Source organism: Solanum stenotomum, chromosome 8, assembly GCF_019186545.1.
Source record: "Solanum stenotomum isolate F172 chromosome 8, ASM1918654v1, whole genome shotgun sequence".
Lineage (NCBI taxonomy): Eukaryota > Viridiplantae > Streptophyta > Magnoliopsida > Solanales > Solanaceae > Solanum > Solanum stenotomum.
The window spans coordinates 29,360,935-29,385,140 of NC_064289.1; the positions used below are offsets into that span (position 1 = coordinate 29,360,935).

The 24,206-nt window shown below is 35.6% G+C and overlaps 1 protein-coding gene across 1 annotated transcript in view; it reads right to left on the bottom strand.

Annotated features, from left to right (window-relative positions):
* LOC125874389 (probable RNA-dependent RNA polymerase 3) overlaps positions 1 to 19,101 on the bottom strand; it is a 44,113-nt gene extending 25,012 nt beyond the window's left edge. The window contains exons 1-10 of the mRNA XM_049555268.1: positions 18,754 to 19,101; positions 17,339 to 17,555; positions 17,131 to 17,269; positions 9,425 to 9,499; positions 8,843 to 8,993; positions 6,424 to 6,631; positions 6,265 to 6,352; positions 6,022 to 6,165; positions 600 to 665; positions 447 to 518 (exon numbers count right to left, since the gene is read on the bottom strand). Coding sequence (XP_049411225.1) covers positions 447 to 518; positions 600 to 665; positions 6,022 to 6,165; positions 6,265 to 6,352; positions 6,424 to 6,631; positions 8,843 to 8,993; positions 9,425 to 9,499; positions 17,131 to 17,269; positions 17,339 to 17,555; positions 18,754 to 19,078 — 1,485 coding nt within the window. The 5' untranslated portion in view covers positions 19,079 to 19,101. The remainder of the gene's footprint in view (positions 1 to 446; positions 519 to 599; positions 666 to 6,021; positions 6,166 to 6,264; positions 6,353 to 6,423; positions 6,632 to 8,842; positions 8,994 to 9,424; positions 9,500 to 17,130; positions 17,270 to 17,338; positions 17,556 to 18,753) is intronic.
* Between the last annotated feature and the right edge of the window lie 5,105 nt (positions 19,102 to 24,206).

The following is a 24,206-nucleotide window of genomic DNA, read 5'->3' on the forward strand; positions in this document are numbered from 1 at the left end:
TTTTTTAGATGTTGGAATTAGTTTAAACTTGATGTGCTGTGGAAATAAGAGTAAAACGGAGAAGAGTTTGTGGTACATCAATCAGGTATTCTTCAGTATTGGTCAAATAAATGAAATGCTCAAAAGCATACATGGGAACATTTTTCATGAACAATTCCTTCCTTCTTTAAGATTGTTTTTTAGATGTTGGAATTAGTTTAAACTTGATGTGCTGAGGAAATAAATGTAACACGGAGAAGAGTTTGTGGTACATCAATAGGTATTCTTCAGTATTGGTCAAATAAATGAAATGCTCAGAAGCATACATGGGAACATTCATATATCAAACATCCTTTGTTTTTTTTGCTGCATGATCTAGGACTTATGTGATATGACAAAGCTAACAAAAAATTATCAGATAGAAGATTAAACATATAACAGATCTTAATTGAAAGATGCAGAAATACCTTTCTATTGACAAGAAAAGTACCCTTCACAGCACAACCATTGAAGAACAAACGGCACTGCATCAACAAAGGCTTGGAGGAAGAACAATGAGATAATTAATGAAAGCTTATTTTGGAAAATCAAATATAATAAAGTATTCATAGATTAGTTACCGGTTCCCTATTCCAAGATACACTCTCTCTTCTTTCTGCATCAAGGTCCACGATATCAACAAAATTCTGAGAAAAATTATATGATTGATGGAGTTATACCAGCCCAAGAATAAATAAATATCAGCAGAGGTAAATGATGATGCACAATCCCAAGAGTTTTGATAAGTTGATATTTTTCCATCTGATCCATATCCGTATCTTTATGTTTTGTAGTCTTAAAGTGATCATTCTAGCCAAAACTTATGTAATATTGCTGTCTTTCAGATGTTGCAGTGTTAAAGAAGCAAAATAATGTACAAGGAACGGAAAAAGAACAAACTCTGCAAGATAGGAAGCTTTTGGACTCAATTGATCGAAAGTAAGAAATTTGAAAAAGAGCAAAGAAAAGTGTGTCAGCACTTTGTTGTGTTGGCCACACTTTCTGGGAGAGAAATTGTGGAGGCCAAATCCAAGAAAATGTGGACACACTAGAAAGTGCAGGGCAAACTTTTAGATGGTGAAAATTTGACTAGTATGGAGAAATGTAGAAGACAAGAAGGAGAAAAGTGTCAGCACACTTTTAAGTGCACTCCGCACTTCTTGGCAAAATATTTGAGAAGAAATTGGAGCAAAAGGTGTTGGCACACTTGAAAGTGTGACCACACAAATTCACGGAAGAAAAATTCTGAAAAGTGTGATCCACATTTCATTTGGCAGGAACACTTGGCACCTAAAAAGGGAATTTTGGTCACGATTTTTAGACAACAGTAAATAGTCTTTAGGTCATTTTCTTATGGAGCTATTTGATCTTTTGAAGAAGAAGAGCAATCATAGCTACTTTTGCTAGGTTTAAAGGATTTCACCGTAGAGTATCAATTGATCTCCCAATTTATGTGACACACTTTCCTTTTTGTTTGTCCCAAAAAGAATGTCACCTTTCTATTATCAGATACACCTTAACTTTAAAATTCCCCTTTTACTCTTACAAAGTATTTATAGCCACACTTACCATTGGAAGGTTCTTTACTACCCCACGAAGAGAAAATGAAAAGGAGAAAAGAAGAGCCACTAGAGCAACTTCCTAAAACTCAGGCATCCTTCAAAAGATTTGAAGGTGAGAAAAGTTACAAAGGAAATGGACAATGGCGAGGCCGTGGAGGTTGTGGGGGCCGTGGAAGAGGAAGAAGTTATACCAATAAATTCAACAATAAAGATAAGAGTCACCAGTCATTCAGAGGTCGTGGTCGTGTCTACGAGGAGGAAGAGGACGTGGAGCCTATCAAGGTACAAATGAAATGAGGTATGACAAATCTAAAATTGAGTGTTATAACTGTCATAAAATTGGACATTACTCTTGGGAATGTTGTAGTAATGTTGAAGAGACAGTTAATCTTGTTGATAACAACAAAGACGAAGATGAGTCAACGTTGTTATTAGCACTCAAAGAAGATACAGATGATTGTAGTTCATGGTATCTTGACAATGGAGCAAGTAATCATATGTGTGGCCACAAAGATAAGTTTGTGGAGATAAAGAAGACGGTGAAAGGTAATGTGTCTTTTGGAGATACCTCAAAGATCCAAATTGAAGGGATAGGTATGATTCTGATATCCTGTAAAGATGGTGGCCATAAATTGATTAACAATGTTTATTATGTGCCAAAATTGAAAAGTAATATTTTGAGTTTGGGTCAACTTCTTGAAAAAGGATATCATATTCATATGAAAAATATGCATCTTTGGCTAAGAGATTCAAGTAACAACTTAATTGCTAAAGTGCATATGGCAAAGAATAGGTTGTTCCCTTTGAATCTTAAAACCATCAATGCAAAGTGTCTGAAGGCTAATGTGCAAGATGACTCATGGTGTTGGCATATGCGATTTGGACACTTGAACTTTGAAGCACTCAAATCAATGGGAGACAAGAACATGGTTGATGGGATTCCGTCAATCAACCATCTAAATCAGTTGTGTGAAGCTTGTTTTCTTGGAAAACATGCAAGGAGGAGTTTTCCAAAGGAGACTATATCAAGAACAAGTAAGCCACTCCAACTTGTACACACCGATGTGTGTGGTTCAATCGATCCACCTTCTTTTGGTAAAAGAAAATACTTATTGCTCTTTATTGATGATTTCAGTAGAAAGACTTGGGTATACTTCTTGAAGCAAAAATCTGAAGTTTTTGTTGCCAATTTTAAAGCACTTGTAGAAAAAGAAATTGGCAATGAAATAAAAGCATTAAGGTCTAATAGAGGAGGCGAATTCACTTCAAAAGAGTTTAATGACTTTTGTCAATCTCATGGAATTCGTCGCCCTCTAACGGTACCTTACTCTCCCCATCAAATTGGAGTTGCAGAAAGAAAGAATAGAACAATTCTTAATATGGCTAGATGTATGTTGAAAGCAAAACATCTACCAAAAGAATTTTGGGCCGAGGCTGTTTCTTGTGCAACTTATTTGAGCAACAGGTCTCCAACAAAAAATGTACGAGATCAAACGCCTCAAGAAGCATGGAGCGGAAGAAAGCCAAGTGTCAAGCACTTGAGAATCTTTGGGAGCATAGCCTATGTTCATGTTCCACATCAAGGGAGAGCTAAACTTGACGATCAGAGTGTCAAGTATGTGTTTATTGGCTATGACGCGAGTTCAAAAGGCTACATATTGTACAATCCAAGCAATAACAAGGTGGTGGTGAGTCGTGATGTCGAATTTGATGAAGAAGCATCATGGAATCGGGAGACTCCGAAAGAAAGAACATATGATTTTCTTCCATACTTTGGAGATGAAGAAGAACATGAGACCATGGCACCTGCACAGGATGCAACCCCGCCTCTTTCACCAATAAATCTTGCATCTCCATCTTCTCAAGAGGGTTCAAGTGAAAGGCCACATAGGATGAGGAGTATCCAAGAACTCTATGATGACACCAGAAAAAATTACTAATTTTGATTTTTTGTGTTGTCTCTTTGCTGATAGTGAACCAATGAATTTTGATGAAGCTGTTACTGACAAAAGGTGGAGACAAGCCATGGAGGAAGAGATCGAGTCAATAGAGAAGAACAACACTTGGGAGTTAACAACTCTTCACAAGGACCATCGAGCAATTGGAGTCAAATGGGTATACAAGATGAAGAAAAATGTCCATGGAGAGGTAGAGAGATACAAGCAAGACTTGTGGCTAAAGGCTACAAACAAAGGAAGTTTATGCACCTATAGCCCGCATGGAGACAATCCGTCTATTGATCTCTTTAGTGGTGCAAATGAAGTGGAAAATCCATCAACTAGATGTCAAATCGGCATTATTGAATGAATATCTTGAAGAAGTTTATGTTGAGCAACCATTGGGTTTTGTGGTTAAAAATCATGAAGATAAGGTGATGAGGTTGAAGAAAGCCTTATATGGGTTGAAGCAAGCTCCACGAGCTTGGAATAGTCGTATTGACAAATACTTTCAAGATAATGGGTTTACTCGTTGTCTCCATGAATATGCTACATTAAAGTTCATACTAATGGAGCTATTCTACTTGTTTGTCTTTATGTTGATGATCTCATTCTAACGGGCAACAACCCAGGTTTATTTGAAGCTTTCAAGAAATCTATGTCCCTTGAGTTTGAGATGACGGACATAGGGCTCATGTCATATTACTTGGGCCTAGAAGTGAAGCAAATGGAAAGCATCTTCATGTCTCAAGAAAGCTATACAAAGGAGATTTTGAAGAAGTTCAACATGTTTGATTGCAACCCTATGAACACCCCAATGGAAAGTGGAACAAAATTGTCAAAGTTTGAAGATGGAGAAAAAGTGGATTCCACTTTGTTCAAAAGTCTCGTAGGAAGTCTAAGGTACTTGACATGTACGAGACCAGATATACTCTTTGCGTTTGGAGTAGTAAGTCGCTTCATGGAAGCTCCCACCTCCACTGACTTGAAGGTCGCTAGAAGAATTTTACGTTACCTAAAAGGTACAATCGACCTTGGACTATTTTATTCTTCTTATGATTTTAATCTTGTGAGATATTGTGATAGTGATTATGCGGGAGATGTTGATGATAGAAAAAGCACATTGAGTTTTGTGTTTTTCTTGGGTGATTGTGTTAATTCTTGGAGTTCAAAGAAACAAACAATTGTTACTCTCTCGACTTGTGAAGCTGAATACGTGGCAGCAACATCATGTACGTGTCATGCTATTTGGTTGAGGAGATTGTTGAAGGAACTCAATTTGCCGCAAATTGAACCCACAATTATTTGTGTTGATAACAAATCTGCGCAAGCACTTGCCAAGAATCCAGTGTATCATGATCGAAGCAAGCACATAGACACAAGGTATCACTTTATCCGAGAATGCATTGCCAAGAAAAAGGTAGAGCTCAAGTATGTGAAATCTCATGATCAAGTTGCGAATATCTTTACAAGCCTCTCAAGTTTGAAGATTTTCATAGATTGAGATCAAGCCTTGGAATAAAGAAGAAAAATCAAAATTAAGGGCGAGATTTGTGGGAATAAAACAATAATTTGGCAGCCATATTTGTTGAAATTACTTACCACAAATGTGAAAATTGGCAAGCCACAAATGTGAAAGTTGGTAGCCACATTTGTGGAAGTTTGGTAAAGTTTTGGTAGTCAAAGTTTGGTAGAATTTTGGTAGAGTTTGGCAGCCAAACTTTGTGAAAATTGGCTACCACATTTATGTCAAAGTTGTTTACCTACAAGTTTGAATTGTTAGTTTCCATTGATGTCATTAGTGACATCAAATGGACAGAATTTTTCTTATAAATAGAGCACTTATGCTCATTTGTAAGGACACACCAAAATAGAGAAGCAATAGAGAGTAGAGAGAGTAATCCACAAACTATTTCTTAGTTTGTGAGAAAATAGTGTGGAAGTAATATAATTGAGTTGTAAGAAATAAAAGAGTGTTGAGTAGTAGTCGTTTGACACTACCAAGTTTTTCATCAATATTATTGTATTACTTATTTGGGTATCATATTTACCCCTTTTAAATATTTGGTGTCGTTGTTACTCTCTCCCTATTGTTATTTAGTTTGGACATTATCCTGGGTGTGATTATCATTTTGTCCAACAGATATTTGTGTGTCACCAAAGTTACAATTTGTACAAAACTGCAAATTAAATAGGAAAACATGTATCTCCACCTCTCAATGATTACAAATTAGTCATTTAGTATAAAATCAACATACGCTCTTTAAACTCCTAAAAACAAAGGTTCCTTAACATTGTTTGTAGCTTATGAAAAATCTAGATTGTGCATAATTTAAACCTTCATTTAGTAATCTTTAACCCTACTTTTGGTTCAAGTGTAACTTTCAGTTTCCCATTTTCTTTAGAAGATGCTCAGGGAAGCTCTTTACACGGCATTGAAACTGTAACTCTGTACACTTCCTAATTTCACGGTTTCACTTCTATGAAAAAAGAATTATGCATACCTCATAGTTTTCATCTTTTATATATTCTGCTTTGACAAAATCTTTGGGACAATGCATAGCTAAATCTTCTGATATGAAACCAGTTCCATCAGTATGTATACGAGGTTCGCCATCTTCATCTTTAATAATACAACCATTTTCATCCTACAATTAATTAAAATAAAAGGATAAACAAATTTGCTAGACATATTTACCAGAAAATCACTACAGGAAGTCCAAATATATGAAACAGAAAGTCACTACCCGACAAAGTATATCTTCAATTCTTTCAATGGTGACAGAAGCAAGATTCACTTGAAGCTTAATCGTCTTTGATAGAATTAATGAAAGCCTGCATGTATGCATAATATTACTATCTGCCAAGCTCAATAAATATTAAATATGATTATCAAGGAGACCAACCTGGCTGCATATTTTGCCATATTAGAAACCATATGCACATGCATGAATTGACACCTTGCTTGACTGATTCTTTTGGTAGAAAATACATAGGATCCTCCATCATTACAAGTTTCAATGGACTCAAACCTAACAAAGTAGCACTTCAAAGAAGCTGTCTTTGTCTTCATCATAGCTGGACTTTTCTTCTTCTCTTTATCATCTTTATACACTGCACAAGAACCATATTGTCAGAAAAGAATTAAAATGCAACCAAAGGTTGTGATTATCAGGTGTAACAGCAATTATGATAATAATAACATTGACAATACCAACAAGAATAATAATGAAAGTGTGGCATGATGGGGACTATTGAAAGTCAGGAGAAGCATTAAAACTTGAACTGAAGTTATATTATTTTTTAAAATGAATCAAGAGAACCATTAAAATATTCTGAGGAATATATTTAATGATTATGCCACAATAATTTGGAATATCAAGAATTACACCATTTTCCCTATTTCATAAACTCAAAGGAGTCCTCTTTTATGCGGCTAAGAAACATTTTAGACCGCAGTTCTTTTTTCATCTTTTCAAGATTAAAAGCTCAAGTGGAAGTCAAGAGAATCATTTGGAATATTGTGTAGAATACTCATTCCAAGAATCAGAAAACTTCCTTATATCATATTCTCGAAATTCCTACATAAGTAATCTTTCTTTTACGTTTTTAACAATGAATTTCAAGTTTACAACAAGCTGCTTTTTTCTCTTCTTACAGAATTGCAACAATTAAATAAGTATCAAGTTTCTAAGTCACTGTATGAAAGTTTGGGAGAGGGTGGTGGATATGAGGATGAGGAGTGGACTGCCCATCACCGAGAACCAATTTGGATTCATGTCGTGCATTCGACTACAAAAGTCATACATCTCGTAAGGAGATTGATGGGGCAGTATAGAAAGAGGAAGAGGGACTAATATGTGGTGTTCATTGACCTAGAAAACAACTTGCAATAAAGTACGAAAGGGGATTCTTATGGCGTTGTTTGGAGGCTAAAAGTGTACATGAAGCTTACATTATGGCAATTAAGGATATGTACAATGGAGCGAAGACCCGAGTGAGGACAGTGAAAGGAGATTCAGATCACTTCCCCGTCGTGATGGGGTTGCACAGGGCTCAGCTCTTAGAACGTTTCTATTTGCCTTAATGATGGACGATCTAACGCGACATATACAACGAGAGGTGCCATAGTGTATGTTGTTTGCAGATGACATAGTTTTGATTGACAAGTCGCGCGATAGTATTAAGAGATATGTTGAAGGTTTGGAAACAGACCCTGAATCTAAAGGGTTCAGGTTGAGGAGGACTAAGACAAAATACTTAAAGTGCAAGTTCACTAACGTAACCCACATGGCAAATGTGGAAGTTAGGATTGACACTTAATTCATCCCCAAGAAGGAAAGTTTCAAGAACATGGGATGAATATTCCAATGGGACGGGGAGATAGATGATGATGTTACACATTGTATTGGAACAGGGTGGATAAAAATGGAAGCTTGCATCTAGTGTCTTGTGTGATAAGAATGTGAAACCAAACCTTAAAAGATAAACTTTTATTAGGTGATGGTTAGACCAGATATGTTGTATGGAGAGTGTTAGCCAGTCAAGAACTCACACGTCCAAAAGATGAGAGTAGCAAATAAGGATGTTGAGATGGATGTGTGGGCATACCAAGAGAGTATTAGGAATGAAGCAATTCGGGGCAAGGTAGGAGTGGCTCCCGAGGTAGACAAGATGAGGGAGGCAAGGCTGAAATGGTTTAGGCGTGTGAAGAGAATATGAGCAGATTCCCCAGTTAGGAGGTGTGAGAGGTTGGCTACTATGGGTACAAGGAGAGGCAGAGGTAGGCCAAAGAAGTCCTGGGGAAAGATGATAAGACAAGACATGGCTCACCTGTAGATGACCTAGGAAATAACCATAGATAGGAAGATATGCAGGTCGAGGATCATGGTAGAAGGTTAGTAGATAGTCAAGCATTGTCTAGTTCACTTATTAGTATATGTTGTTTCCTTTGCTTCAGTTATCATATTATTTGTTGTTGCTACTTGTTCTCTTCTCAGTTGTTTTCCACTTGACTTCTTCGTTATTGTATATACTTTACATATTTGATTTGTGACATAATTACTCGAGTCGAGGATCTATCTAAAACAACTTTTTTACCTTCACAAGGTAAGGGTAAGGTTGCGTACACTCCACCCTCTTCAAACCTTAATTGTGGGATTACACAGGTATGTTGTTTGATTATTTGTTTTTTCTCTATCATTTGTTATTTTCAAAAGAGAACGAACATGAAATTTCAAACAAAACATACCAATAACACGTTGAAGTACAATATACAAAAAAAAAAGAGAAATTCATAAATCAAGGAAAAGAATACAGTGTTACCAAAAAAACGGTAACGTCTCAAGCCGACAAGAATGCCTTCCTCGACAATTATATTGGCACAACTTGTATCTTCAACAAATTTGACAATCAGTACATTGTCATCTCCCAGGGCTCTCTGTAAGTGAGTCCTTGCTGTGTTCAAGTATGGACCCTTGATAATTCAAAGCCAAATAATTAGAATAATGTCAAACCAAGAACTAGAAAATATAATTCTCAAGAGTACAAGGACACAAAAATTAAAAACTATCATATTTTATGCTACACAGAAATCCTAATGCCAAAATTGATGGTCATTGAATGTGCTAAAATCTCTTAAAAACTGAAAGCAAATAAGATAAAGGTCTTTTTTCACAAGTAAAAATAAGAAAAACATTCTAACTAGAGAACAATACATAGAGAAACGAAATACTGCTAGAGAAACATTTCTCTTTTTTATTTCTATGCTCAGTATGCAAAAGTTCTTCAATGGCTGGAAATACTCCCTCTAACACTTGATTGTAAAAGAGGATTCAGATGTAAGGAGGTAAGGCTTGCAATGTAAATGATCCAGGAAAAGAGCGACCACAGATTAACAATACGAACCTTGAAGGTACAGTGTCCATTCTGCTTAATGTGGCAATAATAGATATGTGTCTTTCTGCAATTCCAGTCTAAGTACTGCAATGATGAAGAAGATCTATAAAACAAGGTGCTCAGCATCACCTGAGAAATATTTAGGCTAAGGGTACTCCACAAAATAGATGAAAGAATAAGCAGATACAGTACATATATTTCCGCACTACCTTCACCACAGGTACAACTTATGTGTGTTGTCTCTACCAATTAGCAAGTGCGAAACAGAAAAAGAAAAGAGAGAGAGAGAGGAAGACAGAAACCCATTGTTATTAACTGAAGGTGATAGGGTAAATAAAAGAAGTCGAGGGAGTGAACAGTAATAACAGGATTTAAAATAAAGGGCCAGGATCTATTATATAGTTTAATGAGGCTCAATGGTTGAGATGAGTTTGATCGTTATAAATAACAGAATTGGAAGAGGAGAGAGGCATCCAGAAATCCGGTAACAATTTCCTTCTCTCCTTCACTCTTCTCTTCTATCTTCGTCCTTATTCTTCTTCTAAATTCTCTTCATCTTTCCTTCTATCTGCAGGTTTGAACTATCAATGGAGAACCAGGTGTTCGTTTCTATGTTTTTCAATTTCATTTAGTTGTAATCGTATTTTCCATTCTTATAAATCAGAAAATTGCCCCACAAAACTCTTGTTATTACTATTTTGCTTCCTTTTCCTAACTGTTTCAAGTATTCTAGTCATAACAATTGGTATCAGAGCCTCGAATCTGCGACCTATGTTTTGTCCATGGCAGTAGGAACACGAATGAAAACCATGGATGAAAAGTTACAGCAACATATGATCAATTACTGGATGAGATAGTTGAACAACAAAGGGGTATGTGTGCAACTCAAACTGGCATTCAAGGTACCCTTGAGTTGATTCTGGATAGGTTGACGAATCTGGAAACAAGACCACCGCGAGGTCAGGAGGGTGCTTTTCCGGGAGGTGATGGGCTCTTGCCAGTACCTAGTTTTGATGGTAGGGCTGTTAGACCACAAGTGGTTGTCCCCCCCCNCCCCCACTCTAAATGGGAATTGCCATCTTTTGAAGGTCAGGATCCCAAAGTTTGGATTCGAAAGTGTGAGAGGTATTTTCACCTTTATAGAGTGCAGGATAACATGAAGGTGGAGGGTGCTGCACTATAGCTAAATGGTGATGCTGAAACCTGGTACAACTTGTTGGTGTTGAGTAGAGGTGCGGTTAATTGGCCCGAGCTTAATGAGGAGTTATGTGTGCAGTTTGGGGATGTGTGGATGGAAGATGTAGTAGAAGAATTTAACAAGCTCGAACAAACTGGAAGTGTTGGAGAATTCCTGGTTAAGTTTGAAGATCTGAAGGTTCAGATGATAATTCAAAATCCTGCTCTCAATGAGGCTCACTTCTCGTCCAGTTTCATGGGAGCTCTCAAGAAATTAGGTCGCAGTCAAGATGTGTCACGACCCGATTTCTCAAGTCATGATGGCACCTACTATAACCCACCAGTAGGTAAGCCACCCCGTAACCCGNGTTATGCCATTCAACAGGCTAGGATGCAGGAGAAAGCCATTGAGGCTGCACAAAGGAAAGCTCAAACTGTAGTTCATCATGGTGTGGCCACTGGCTCTTCTGCCAGCCGTGGGGTCCAGAAAGTTGGAGGATTAATCACTTCAAGGCCTAGCCCACTACGGAGTCATCCGGAAGTTTATGAACACAGAAAGGCCAATCACCTATGTTTAAGGTGTGGTGAAAAGTATCAGGTAGGTCACCAGTGTAAGATGAAACAACTACATTGTATAGTTGGCACCAAGGAAGAGTTGCCTCACGACCCACAATATTTGATAGCTATTGACGCAGAGGTACCTGCGCACTCAGAGAGCTTAGCACAAACAGTAGAAATTGAGATAGCTGAAGGAGTGGATATCCAAGAAGTTGTGTGTTTGAGTGCATTATCAGGAAGTTGTAATGGGGTTAACACTATCCTAGTTAGTGGGGTTGTTAAGAAGAGATCCTTATCAGTGCTTGTTGATTCTGGCAGCACTCACAACTTTATTAATGAAGTGACTGTACAAGAAACTCGCTACCAAGCTGTTTACTCCACTCCCATCAGAGTCAATGTAGCTGATGGCAATTACAGGTATTGCAGCACCAGTTGCCCCAGTTTTACTTGGAAGATGGGGGGGTAAGACCTTTAGAGAAGATCTCAAGATCCTCAAGCTAGGGGGTGTGTTATTGTACTAGGCAATGATTGGATGAAAAAGTTCAATCCTACTAAATTTGATCATGAGAAGAGGTGTGTCACCATTGGAAGGAAGGGTAACAAGGTTGTCTTGCATGCTATTCCTGAGAATGGTCAACTCAGCCTAATCAGTGGTAGTACCATGGGTAAACTACTGAAAAAGGGGTAAATGATAATGGCTCACTTATTTTTAATAGAGGCTAGTAGTGGTTGTGAGCAGGAGCCAGTTGACATTGCTATTCTAGAATTGATAACTGGTTATAAGGAGGTGTTTGCAGAGCCCAAATCCTTACCCCCACCAAGAGAATTTGACCACAGGATTCCATCAAACCAGGGACATCACATGTAAGTCTAAGGCCCTATAGATACAATTTTTACCAAAAGGAAGAACTCGAGAAACAAGNTTATAAGGACGTGTTTGCAGAGCCCTAATCCTTACCCCCACCAAGAGAATTTGACCACAGGATTCCATCAAACCAGGGACATCACATGTAAGTCTAAGGCCCTATAGATACAATTTTTACCAAAAGGAAGAACTCGAGAAACAAGTCACTGAACTGCTGACAAATGGGATCATTCAGCATAGTCAGTCCCCATTCTCTTCCCCTGCGTTGTTGGTGAAAAATAAGGATGGTACATGGAGGTTTTGTGTGGATTACAGGGGCCTTAATGAGATAACAATCAAACATAAATATCCTATTCCCAACATAGATGATTTACTTGATGACTTGCAAGGGTCTGTGATTTTTTTCCAAGGTGGATCTGAGAGCTGGATACCACCAAACTGAAGCTAGAAGATGTTTACAAGACTGCATTTGGAACTCACATGGGGCACTATGAATTCAAGGTTATGCCCTTTGGCCTAACTAATGCGCCAGCTACATTTCAAGCTTTGATGAATCAGGTATTCCAATCCTTGCTTCGGAAGTTTGTTTTGGTTTTTTTTTATGATATATTAGTTTATAGCAAGACTTTTGATGAACATCTGATGCATTTAAAAAAAGTGTTTGATATCCTGAGGGAGCATTCCTTGTCTGCCAAAAGGTTCAAGTGTTCCTTTGGACAATCAAAGATAGAATATCTAGGTCATGTAATTTCTGCTCATGAGGTGTCCACTGATCCTAGCAAAATTCAGGTTATGGTTGACTGACCAAAGCCTACCACAACCAAGGCCTTGAGGGGGTTCCTTGGATTAACGGGCTATTATAGGAAATATGTATTGAATTATGGTGGTATATGTAGACCTCTTAGGGGTCGTTTGGTAGAGTGTATTAGCAAAAATAATGCATGCATTAATTATATGTATAAGTAATCCCTTGTTTGGTGCATTTTTTCATGCTATGTATAACTAATGCTTGCATCAAGCATTAGTTATACACTCTATTGTGTATTGAGGAGTGTATTACTAATACCACGGATTTCTAGGTATTAGTAATGCAAAGGATTTAATACATGCATTAATATGGTTAAAGACTCAATTACCCCTCAAAAGTACTTTTACATCTTTTCCACCATAATTGTGAAGAATACTTTTGTAAATAAATATTTTATACTATGCATACTATTTTTAATACACAAAACCAAACAATGCATAAGAAATAATCTATGCATAACTAATACAAGTATAACTAATACATGCATTACTAATGCTTGCATCACCAATACACTCTATTTGATATTAATCACTACAAGAAAAGTGTGAATTACATGGGAATTTTCCTGGAGATTAGTATGAAAATTTGCAAGAAAATAAGTTTCCTACGGATTTTCATATTAATGCCCAGAAAAATCCTCATGTAATTCACACTTTTCTTGTAGTAAATTTTATACACTCTACCAAACGACCCCTTAATGAGTTACTCAAAAAGGATTCTTTCAGATAGAATGAGGAGTCTGGCCTAGCTTTTGAGACATTGAAGTTAGCTATGATCAACACTCATGTACTAGCCTTACCAAATTACACTAAAGAGTTTGTTGTCGAAATAGATGCTAGTCGGTATGGGATTGGTGCAGTGTTGATGCAAGGAGATAGATCTATTGCTTATTTTAGTAAGGTGTTGGCTCCTAGGCATAGAGGTAGATCTATCTATGAGAAGGAGTATAGGGGCCTTTTAAGTGCGCCATTGATAAATGGAGACACTATCTTCAGTATAAACACTTTATTGTCAGGACAGACCATCATAGCTTAAAGTACCTTTTAGAACAAAAGGTTACCACAGCTATACAACAAATGGGACTCACAAAGATGTTGGGTTTGGACTATGCAGTACAATACAAAAAAGGGACGGAGAATAGAGTGGATGATGCATTGTCTAGGCAGTTTGAGAATGGTGATACTCCGGGTTCCAACCAGCCAGTTGATGGACAATTGTTAGCTCTCAGTGTTGTAGAACCTAAATGGATGTTAGAGATCAGTAGTAGCTATGAAGGGGATGCACAGGCTGAGGCTATGATTGCTGAAGTTACCACTGATCAACTGAGACCCCACCTTTATCAGTACTCATCTGGAGTCTTAAGGAAGAAGGGAAAACTATTCATTGGAGGTACTGGGGAATTCAGATATCAGCTGATATCCATCTTTCATGACTCCCCAGTTGGTGGACATTCAGGCCAACTTGACACCTTTAGAAAGTGAACCCATGTCTTCTATTGGCCAGGTATGAGACAAATGGTTAATACATATATAGCTGCTTGTGAAGTTTGTCAAAGGAACAAAGGGGAACATGTTCATTACCCTGGACTACTGCAACCACTTCCCATCCCTGATCAAGCCTGGAGGCACATTAGCATGGATTTCATTAGCGGTCTGCCCAAGTCCAAGGGCAAGGAGACTATTTTGGTAGTGGTGGACAGGAGAACTAAGTTTGCTCACTTTATGACTCTGGCTCATCCTTTAATAGCAATCACTGTGGCTCACAAGTTCCTTAAACATGTGCACACACGACATGGCTTACCTGAGTCTATTGTGACTGACAGGGACAGGTTGTTCCTCAGTAATTTTTGGCAAGCATTATTCAGGTTACTAGGTGCTCAGTTGCATTACAGTACTGCATACCATCCTCAGAGTGATGGCCTGATGGCCAGACAGAGAGAGTTAATCAGTGCATTGAGAACTACCTCAGATGCATGACATCCAGCAAGCCAATTCAGTGGAAGCAGTGGTTACCACTAGCAGAGTGGTGGTACAACACCAATTTTAACACTGGACTGCAGTTTACTCCATTTGAGGTTCTCTATGGTTATTGCCCTCCTCACTTGTCACTTGGGCCTACTACAGAGACCACAGTTCCAGCTACTGAAGATGCTACTATGAGGAGACAACAAATGCAACAATTGCTTCAAGACAATCTCATCAAAGCTCAGGAGAGGGTGAAACTCTATTCTGATCTTACATAGGACTGAGAGAGTGTTTCAGGAAGGGGATTTGGTGTTTCTGAAGCTGCAGCCCTATAGACAGACGTCCTTGGCTCTACGGAAGAACTTGAAGTTAAGCTCTAAGAATTATGGTCCTTTTAAGGTTTTGCAGAGAATTGGAAATGTTGCTTACAAATTGCCACCTACTTCCAAGATCCATCATGTATTCCATGTGTCCTTACTTAAGAAGACAGTGGGAAATAGAATATTGGTTCAGACTTGTTTACCCTCTACTGGTGATGATGGTCAATTCCTAGTTACTCCAGTTAACATTTTGCAAAGACAAATGGTGTGTAATGGAAATGTTGTTGCTGTCAAGATCCTGGTTCAATGGTCCAACCTTCCACCAGAAGATGCAACATGGGAGTATTACGACTATTAAGGCTCAATTTCCTGATTTTAATCCTTGAGGACAAGGATGTTTTCAAGGCCAAGGGTATGTTATGAACTGAAGGTGATAGGGTAAATAAAGGAAGTCGAGGGAGTGAACAGTAATAACAGGATTTAAAATAAAGGGCGAGGATCTTTTATAGTTTAATGAGGCTCAATGGGGAGATGAGTTTGATGGTTATAAATAACAGAATTGGCAGAGGAGAGAGGCATCCAGAAATCCGGTAACAATTTCCTTCTCTCCTTCACTCTTCTCTTCTCTTTTTCTATCTTCGTCCTTATTCTTCTTCTAAATTCTCTTCATCTTTCCTTCTATCTGTAGGTTTGAACTATCAATTGAGAACCAGCTGTTCACTTCTATGTTTTTCAATTTCATTTAGTTGTAATCGTATTTTCCATTCTTATAAATCAGAAAATTGTCCCACAAAACTCTTGTTATTACTATTCTGCTTCCTTTTCCTAACTATTTCAAGTATTCTAGTCATAACACCCATGTTTGAATATTTAAGTATTACTTGTGGGACATGTTTTCTCTAATAAAGCCATGCAGATTTACAATTCCATTAGATGTGCATTTTGGCTCTAACTAGATTGACCTGGAATATAGGTCATTAAACAACACACTCCTCCTTCCATTTATTGACCTACCTTTTAATTTTTTGGTCTGTCCCAAATACTATGACCTACCTGGAGTGTCAAGAAGGGTACTGCAAAAATAACATCAAGGGATTACTAAGATGCATACGCAATTACCAATACCAGAGAATCAAAACACTTAAAAAGACAGAAATATGTTTTCATCATTCTGTTCCTGCACCAAAAGAATAAATTTTGTAAGCATCTATTTTTCACAAATGGTATACTCCCTCCAATGCAATTTGTTTGCCTGGTATTGACTTAACACAAAGTTTAAGAAAGTGAAGAAGACGTTTGAATATTGTGGTCTTAAAAGGAATATGTAGAATTTACCAAAATGCCCTTCAATCTTATGGTCTTAAAAATGCTATGTGGAAAGTTAAAATTAAATAGTTGTCATAAAAGGAAAGAGGTCTTAAAAATGCTATGTCAAAGCCACACTTTCACACTTCTTTATATGATTATATTACTTATACTCATACAAGTACTGTAGTTTCGTGCCAAAGGATCTTCATGATGCAGACACCCATTGGCATGTAAATGTCAAGGGAAGTGGTGAAGGACCCAAGTAACATACCTTATTCTACACTTCTACAATTAAAAAAAATATGGCCCCACATGTTCCTTGACAAATATGAACAATTAATATCATCTCCATATTAAGGTTGTCAAATTGTTTTGATCCGTCATTTTTCAAAAAAAAACTTTTGTATGTACTCTTTATTGTACTCTTCAAAACACAAAAGTCGGAGTATGGCTCCCCGCATCCTTCAGCATATGCTAGACAACTTCTATCTTTTAGCTTTCTTTTAATAATCGTGTCAGATTATAAGAAGGCAGCCAAATTAGGATAAAATAAGTTGATAACAGAGTAGTTATCAAATATATAAAACCATGAAAAATAAATCCATACCAAAAAGATGCACTTGAGCAATGACATAAAAGAAAAGATTGAAGGTGAGAAACACTTTATGCTTGAGTTAATTAGAAAAATGAATTGCCTTTGAGGGGAGGTGATGTACCTTTGATCTATCCGACTCAGCATAATATGCTTTTCCAAAAGCATTCCAAATTTCTGATTCAAAATCAGTCATGGAAAGATTTTTCTTTCTTACAATATCATCAGCAATATGAGGGGATACAATATCTTCCAACTTCTTGCTGCCAACAGCAGAGATTCAGGTCACATACAATTAGTAAGCTATTCCAGTAAGGTAGTAGGGGACTAACCATCCAATGTAGCTCAGTACCAAAAACAATTTTCTGAATTCAAGTTCATTGAGAATCATCAACTGTTGGCTGACATTAGGTGAGGTTCTTCTACAATTAGATTCAGGCTCCTCGCGAAATGATAACTGGCGAGCAACTTTCTGAGGGCTTGCACAGGCCAAGAAACCCATCTCAAGCTTTGATTTAGAAGAACTTTCACCTTGTAAATGTTTACCCTCTAAGCATAGAAAGTACAAACATATAGTAAGAGGGGGTTTGGTAAGCTTATAAGCTGGTCAAACAGACTTGTTAGCTTACTACGCGTTTGGTAAACACCAAGTGTTTATAAGCCAAGTGATTATAAACCAAAATCAACTTAAAGTCATTAGTTGGTCATTCTCAACTTATGATTTTTCACCTTCTAAGTAATTTTCGTTTGACCAAGTATTTTACGATTTCATCCTTGATACCTTTTCTATTTCTCAAGATATCTTTTTCAAAATAAAACTTGTTACTTTCTCTTCCCATTATACACTTTTAAATTTATAATTTTTTTCAAATACTCTAAGAATACTTTAGTCATTCTAACAACAAAACAAGCTATTTTTAGAGTTTTTGGCCAAAATCATCCTTAACTATACCTCAAACTTAAACTACATCTTTAAAGTATCATTCTTAGCAAATGAAATCCTTCAGGTATTTAAAAGTGAACAATTTCCATCCTTCTACTTGAATTTATCAGAAAACTAACAGATTCCACAAAAATCAAGTCATCCTTTCGTAATTATTATTTTTAGATACGCCAAAAATTCTATTGTGAATTTTTTCAGTAATTGAGTTTAGCATTATGCAAAATCTTTTAATTTGATGGTTTTCTTTCATTTATTTTTCATGTAATTTGATATTAAAAATATTATTAGTTGAAATATATTTCTTCTCAATTGAATATGCTAGAAGCAGCATTTGTTGGAGACTTCCGCTTCTAATAATGTAGAAAAAAACTCAAACACAAGACATAATCAATATTTTGATCACTTCAATATCAGATTAGCCCAAAAAATTATTGATCTAAATAAGTTTGGTTATGTAAAAGGTAAAGATAATTAACCTCTAGCTTCTTTCCGTTACTAAATGAGAAAAAGAGCAAATCATGTATCTTCACACCTTTCAAACATTTTTTGTTTCCGTAAGCAATAATAGTGCCTAAGATTTTTAATATTTTTTCAGGAACTTCTTATAACAACTAATGAAATTATGTAAGAAATTTTTTGTTGATAGTAGGTGAACTGCTCAATTTTTGCAGAATCCCTTAGTTTTTTTGAGAATATCTAACAGAAGAATGAAAATTGTTTCTTTTAAATACTTGAAGAATGGATGATGTTTTTTTGGCAAAGACTTTCAGCACTTGTACACAAACATTATAAGAAAAAGAATACCTGGAGATGGAAAGAGAAGAGGGGAAGAAGAGCGTTTGAGTGGACTATTGAAGGGGCTAGAGGAGAGACAATCCGGGTAGCGATCAATCAAGTAAACAAGAAAAGCAGAGAGACTCTTCTTGATAGGACGAGACGATATTATGTTGAGCATTTCTAATGACCCTTTTTCGCCAATAGAGCTTAGCCTCCTTCTAATGCCAGTACCCAGTGGTTTTTGGCCCTGCTCGTTGCAAATTTTCTCGAGCATCGTCTCTACAGAGTATGGTAAAGGTGCATCCAGTATACACGAAGGAACATCAATTTCTTCATCAAATGGGTCACCCATTTTCCTAAACTTGAAAAACAAAAAAAGATAACTGATTTAAACAAAAGATTAACATTTACTTTCCCGCTTTTAAGACATTGGTAAAGGAAGTGGAAAAGAGAGTAAATTCTTCTACTTTTTCTCTTTATCTTTTGTCTTGTCTTGTCATGAAGCACAAAATTACTTATGAGTAAAACAAAACTAGTACTGTAGCAACTACACTCTTGCAAGTTAAATGCCGTACAAGTGAAGTCATACTATTTGACCAAAATACTGTGAGGCTAGTTCGTGTCAAAAACATATTTAAATTATTTTTTTATATTTTATATTTAAATTTCACATAATTTTATATGTAAAATATTCTCTTTTTTAATTGTAAAAATCTTGTTATATGAAATTCAATATAGATAAAATATTTTATTTTGATAAAAATTAAATAAAATGTTAATATTAGCTAAAAGGTAAAGATAAAGTATTTTTATCCAATATATATATATATATTGATTTAGTATCAATTAAGTGAAATTATCAATCTAAATGATATCAATACAATATAAGATACTGATTTAGTATCAGTTAAGCGAAATTATCAATCTTATTAATACCAATGCAGTATATGATATTGATTTAGTATCAATTAAGCGAAATTAGTTAGGAATATATAATTTAATTATTTAGTGAGGTATGAATGTAAAGGAATATATGTTTGTAAATAAAATTTTAATTGGGTATTTGTTTAGTTTCCCAAATATGTATGTAAATATGGACCTCACAATAAACAAAATTTTAAAAGATCTCCTTCTTAATTTATAATAAATTTGACATGACTAATAAATTATTTTATTTGCCATATAAATATGAATCTCACAAATTAAAATTTTATATTTTTAAACTGTTTCGCCCGTATAAATTCGACTTATACCCACATTGCTTCAATTTTTAATTTCTACCCTATGAGCCACTGCTCGTAAAAGATTTTTTATTTATTTATTGGTCACTTTAGTTAGATACTCCAATCTCCATATTCATATATGGTGATATAAGTAAACGAGTAATAATAATAATATATACACCAAAACAAAATATAAGTAATAATGTGCAATTTCTCTTTTCAATTCCCTAATTTGATTTATAGAATTTCATTAGATATATGTTGCTAGCTAGTTGTGCTGTGATATGTCTGGATTTCTTATGAATTTGGATCTCATACCCAAAATTTGATATATTTTTTTCATTTGTGATTAGAAAAAAAGAACGACATTACTGATAATCGGGATAAAATGATTTTTTTTTAAAAAAAAAATTATTTATATGATCCATGTAATTTATATGGCATAAAAAATAATTTATTCTATATTAAATTTATTTTAATGATAAATGTAGTTGGGTGATTTTTATAGATAAATATCTTAAGTTGATATAAAACAAAGTTAAATGACTTTGCTAGATCATTTCTTATAGTTTAATGACCTCTTAAAATATAAACTCATTAACTTTGTATTAGTAATATCTTGTTTTGCGATCGTTTGATAGAATATATAAGAATAATGTTAAATATAGGATCGTTTGGTAGTGTGTAAAAAAAATATAGAGTGTATTAGTAATGTTTGTATTAATTATGTTTGCACTAATTATACATATATTATTTTTTATGCATTGTTTGATTTGTGATTATGGCGGCAAATAAGAGGACCTATGCTTCTGCTAGTACTTCACCGACAATCCCTGCCATTGTTCTTTGTGATGATGATCTTGTTAGTTGTGGGTTAGACGTGGCAAGCATATAACTTCACAATCTTCAAGCTCTAAGTCAAAGACCTCCACAATAGCCAAGAAGTCTTCATTTCCTAAGCTCTCTCCCAAACCTTTATCCAAAGTCCAATCCTCTAAAAAATTCAAAAAGAAACAGGTTCCTTCTCCTGTTTCCTCATCCAGTTTTTTGTAAGGATCCGATGCTGAGAATCTAATTCAGTCTAATCCCTCATATCATTCACTTCCCTCAGCAATCCGTTCTTAAGGGAGGAGTGGTCACTGGATTTGGAGGCCCTGAGATGGCTGTGTTACTGACTAAATTGGAGGCCTAAGGGTGGTCAACTCTTTTTCTTCAAGGAGATACCCAACAAAAGTTGGCAAAGAAGGAGGTAACTGTATTTTACATAAATGGCAAGATTGGTGGGCTATCCTTTACTTCTACTGTGAGAAACACTCCTATTCATTTGGTACATGCTGATGTTGCTCAGATATTGGGGATTCCTTGTTGGGTTTTAAAAGGTGTGAATGAAAAATGAAGAGTTGCAACTTTTATGAAGAGTTGCGACTTTGATGAAAAGTTGCGACTTTTATGAAGAGTTGTGACTTTTATGAAAAGTTGTGACTTTTATGAAAGGTGGTGACCTTTTCGAAAGATTGTGACTTTTTCAAAGGTTTGTGACATTTCCGAAAAGGCACAATAAGAACCTTTTCACACTACCTTTTGTTTTCTATAAATTGAGGAATTTCCTCTCATTTTAAAAATAGAATTTTTCTGGACTTCTTCTACTACTAAATCTAGTATTATAAATGTATTTTACTGCCGTTGAGTGACTCGCTGACACCAGCGTTTTGGGTATCAATACTGGTAATTGAGATCATTCTATCCTGAGAGGACATATTCCAAATCAAACCTCGAATACTAGAGGGGAATAATTTCCTTAAGGGGACACTGTGCATTCAGTGGGCTTGATCTTCTTTCTGTTTTTCCAGATTCTGATATGTGTTACAGATTTTAAATTTGTGAATTAATTTATGTTCTTCTGTTCTTCACTGGTTCGTTAAACTTTGGTAACTTCGTGTTTCTGCAAAGTTTGTTGGAATTAATAAGATTCTTTAAACACAGATTGACAACAATTCTTCTTTAAGGAAAAATATTTCGTATATTTTTTCTAATCTGTTTCTGATTCTAGTTTCTCTACTAGTTTTAATTTTCTAGTTGTAAAAATGTTCTTAAACTTTATTGTGCCTTACAAGTTCTTCAAAGTTTTGTTCTAAGTATCTTAGGAATACAAGACGAGTAACATTCCTTCCGAAGGATGGGATCATTATGTGAAGCTTGAGTGGCCCCCTTTGCCCAACCAATCATCTACTCTAAGTATCTCTCGAAAATTCTCCTCCCAGCCTAATCTGACTCATCATCGTTGTGTTGAGAAGAATGAGATGTCTCTATTGTATCAACTATACTTTGATGTGGTTCATAATATTATTCTACATAGGAAGCAAAGACGGACGTAGGCTAATTTTCTTGATCTCACTCTTATTGAGCTCTGGACACAGAGGTCCCTATTGACTTACCATCTCTGATCATCAAACATATGCATAGGGTTCTCAATCAGGATAAAAATGGGCATGTCCTTCCTTATGGATTTTGGATGGCTTCCATCTTTGAAGCATTTGACGTGCCAATTCAGGTATGGGATTCTCAATCAGTTAAGGATGTGGTAGGAAGGGTGAATCGTATGGCTCTCCATGTTTCTATGAGACGTCTTGACACACCTCTTCAGCGATTGCAACATCAGCTTGCTGAGAAGGAAAATGAACTCGCTACTATGATGACTACTCATCAAATAGAGAAGGAAACTTGGGAAGCTCGAGTAGTGGCTCTACAACATGAACTTGCTCAGAAGAGGACTGATAATATCGTCATTGTGCGCTACCTGACTCAGCTGGTGACTACTCCAAATCCCTCTTCAGCCTCTTGACACCTTAATTACTTCTTTTCAATTTCCTGTTCCACTATATTGTTTTTGTGAATCTTGCCTTGTGTGCTCTCTCTTTAAGACATTTACGACTTTTTGGTTGTATTCTATGGTGTGTTTTGTTTCTTCGTACACTAATTCAACTTTTTATGATATTGTCTGTGTTAATCACTGTTATTTATTGATTTGGTTAAAATCGTGTTGATCATATTTTGGTGCAGATTGGATATTATTCCATTATACTTGGAGTCGTTTGGTTTGAATATGAGTTATGATGGGATAAGTTATGTTGGGATTAGTTATGATGAGATTAGTTATAATGGGATAAGTTATCCTGAGATTATTTCTTATTGAGTGTTTGGTTTGTTTTATTCAAAATATTATATATTGATAAATTTTAAGAACAAGTTGTTTGTTTACAAAATTACCCTTCACTTTATTTAAACTTTATTCATTTTTAAAAATAAAATTTTTATTTTATTTAACTTAAATATTTTTGTTTATGTATCCCTGTGATAAGTACCATGTGTATTTAGAAATATAACTTTTTTCTTGAACTTCCCTCTTAAGTTTGTTAAAGAGAAGAAAATTTATGAGAAATCAAAATAAAATAAACATAAGAATTAGTCAAATAAATTCATAAATAAAAATTATATTTATATAGTGTAATATTTTAATAGAAAAATATGTATAATTATCATAAAAATAAGGAGTAGTAAATATTATTATACATGGTATTAAAAAAATGTAAATATACATAAATGTGAAAAATGGTGTATAAAAAGGATTTAAAGGGACATATTTGTCATTTGCCTATTTTATCCCGAGATTACTATACCACCCCTGGGGAGGGATAATTTATCCCGATACTAATTATTAATTTCGAGATAAGTTATCTCGAACTTGCCAACCAAACAACAAATTAAATGGTACTATAATTTAATCCCGGAATTATTTGTACTTATCCTTTACACCAAACGACCCCTTACATCATTATTATTTCACTTGTAAACTATTTTTGATAATGTCAAAATGGGGAAATCCATGGAGTGCACTAGTTATAACCCAAACTAACCTGTTTTACCAAGTGGTCCTTGCTTAAATGTTAATAGGTCAAAATAGTAAGCTGAGAACAATTTCTTGTTCATTAACCCAAGAACATAACTTAGTATCAAGAGTTTCTTCGAAATTGTAAAATCTTTCAAAAAAAATGACTTACCCATTTTAAGTCCAACACGATCTTTGGTTCAGAAAGAGGAGAGAGTCACGACCGGAGATGAGGAGGAAGATAAGATAATGGGGAGAATATTTGTTTTGATAGTCGGATAAGGAAGAAGAAGAGAAGAGAGAAGAGAACGTTGGGAGAAGAAGTAGAAGATAAAATTCTATTTTCTTTTACTTGTTTTTTAAATGGTTTG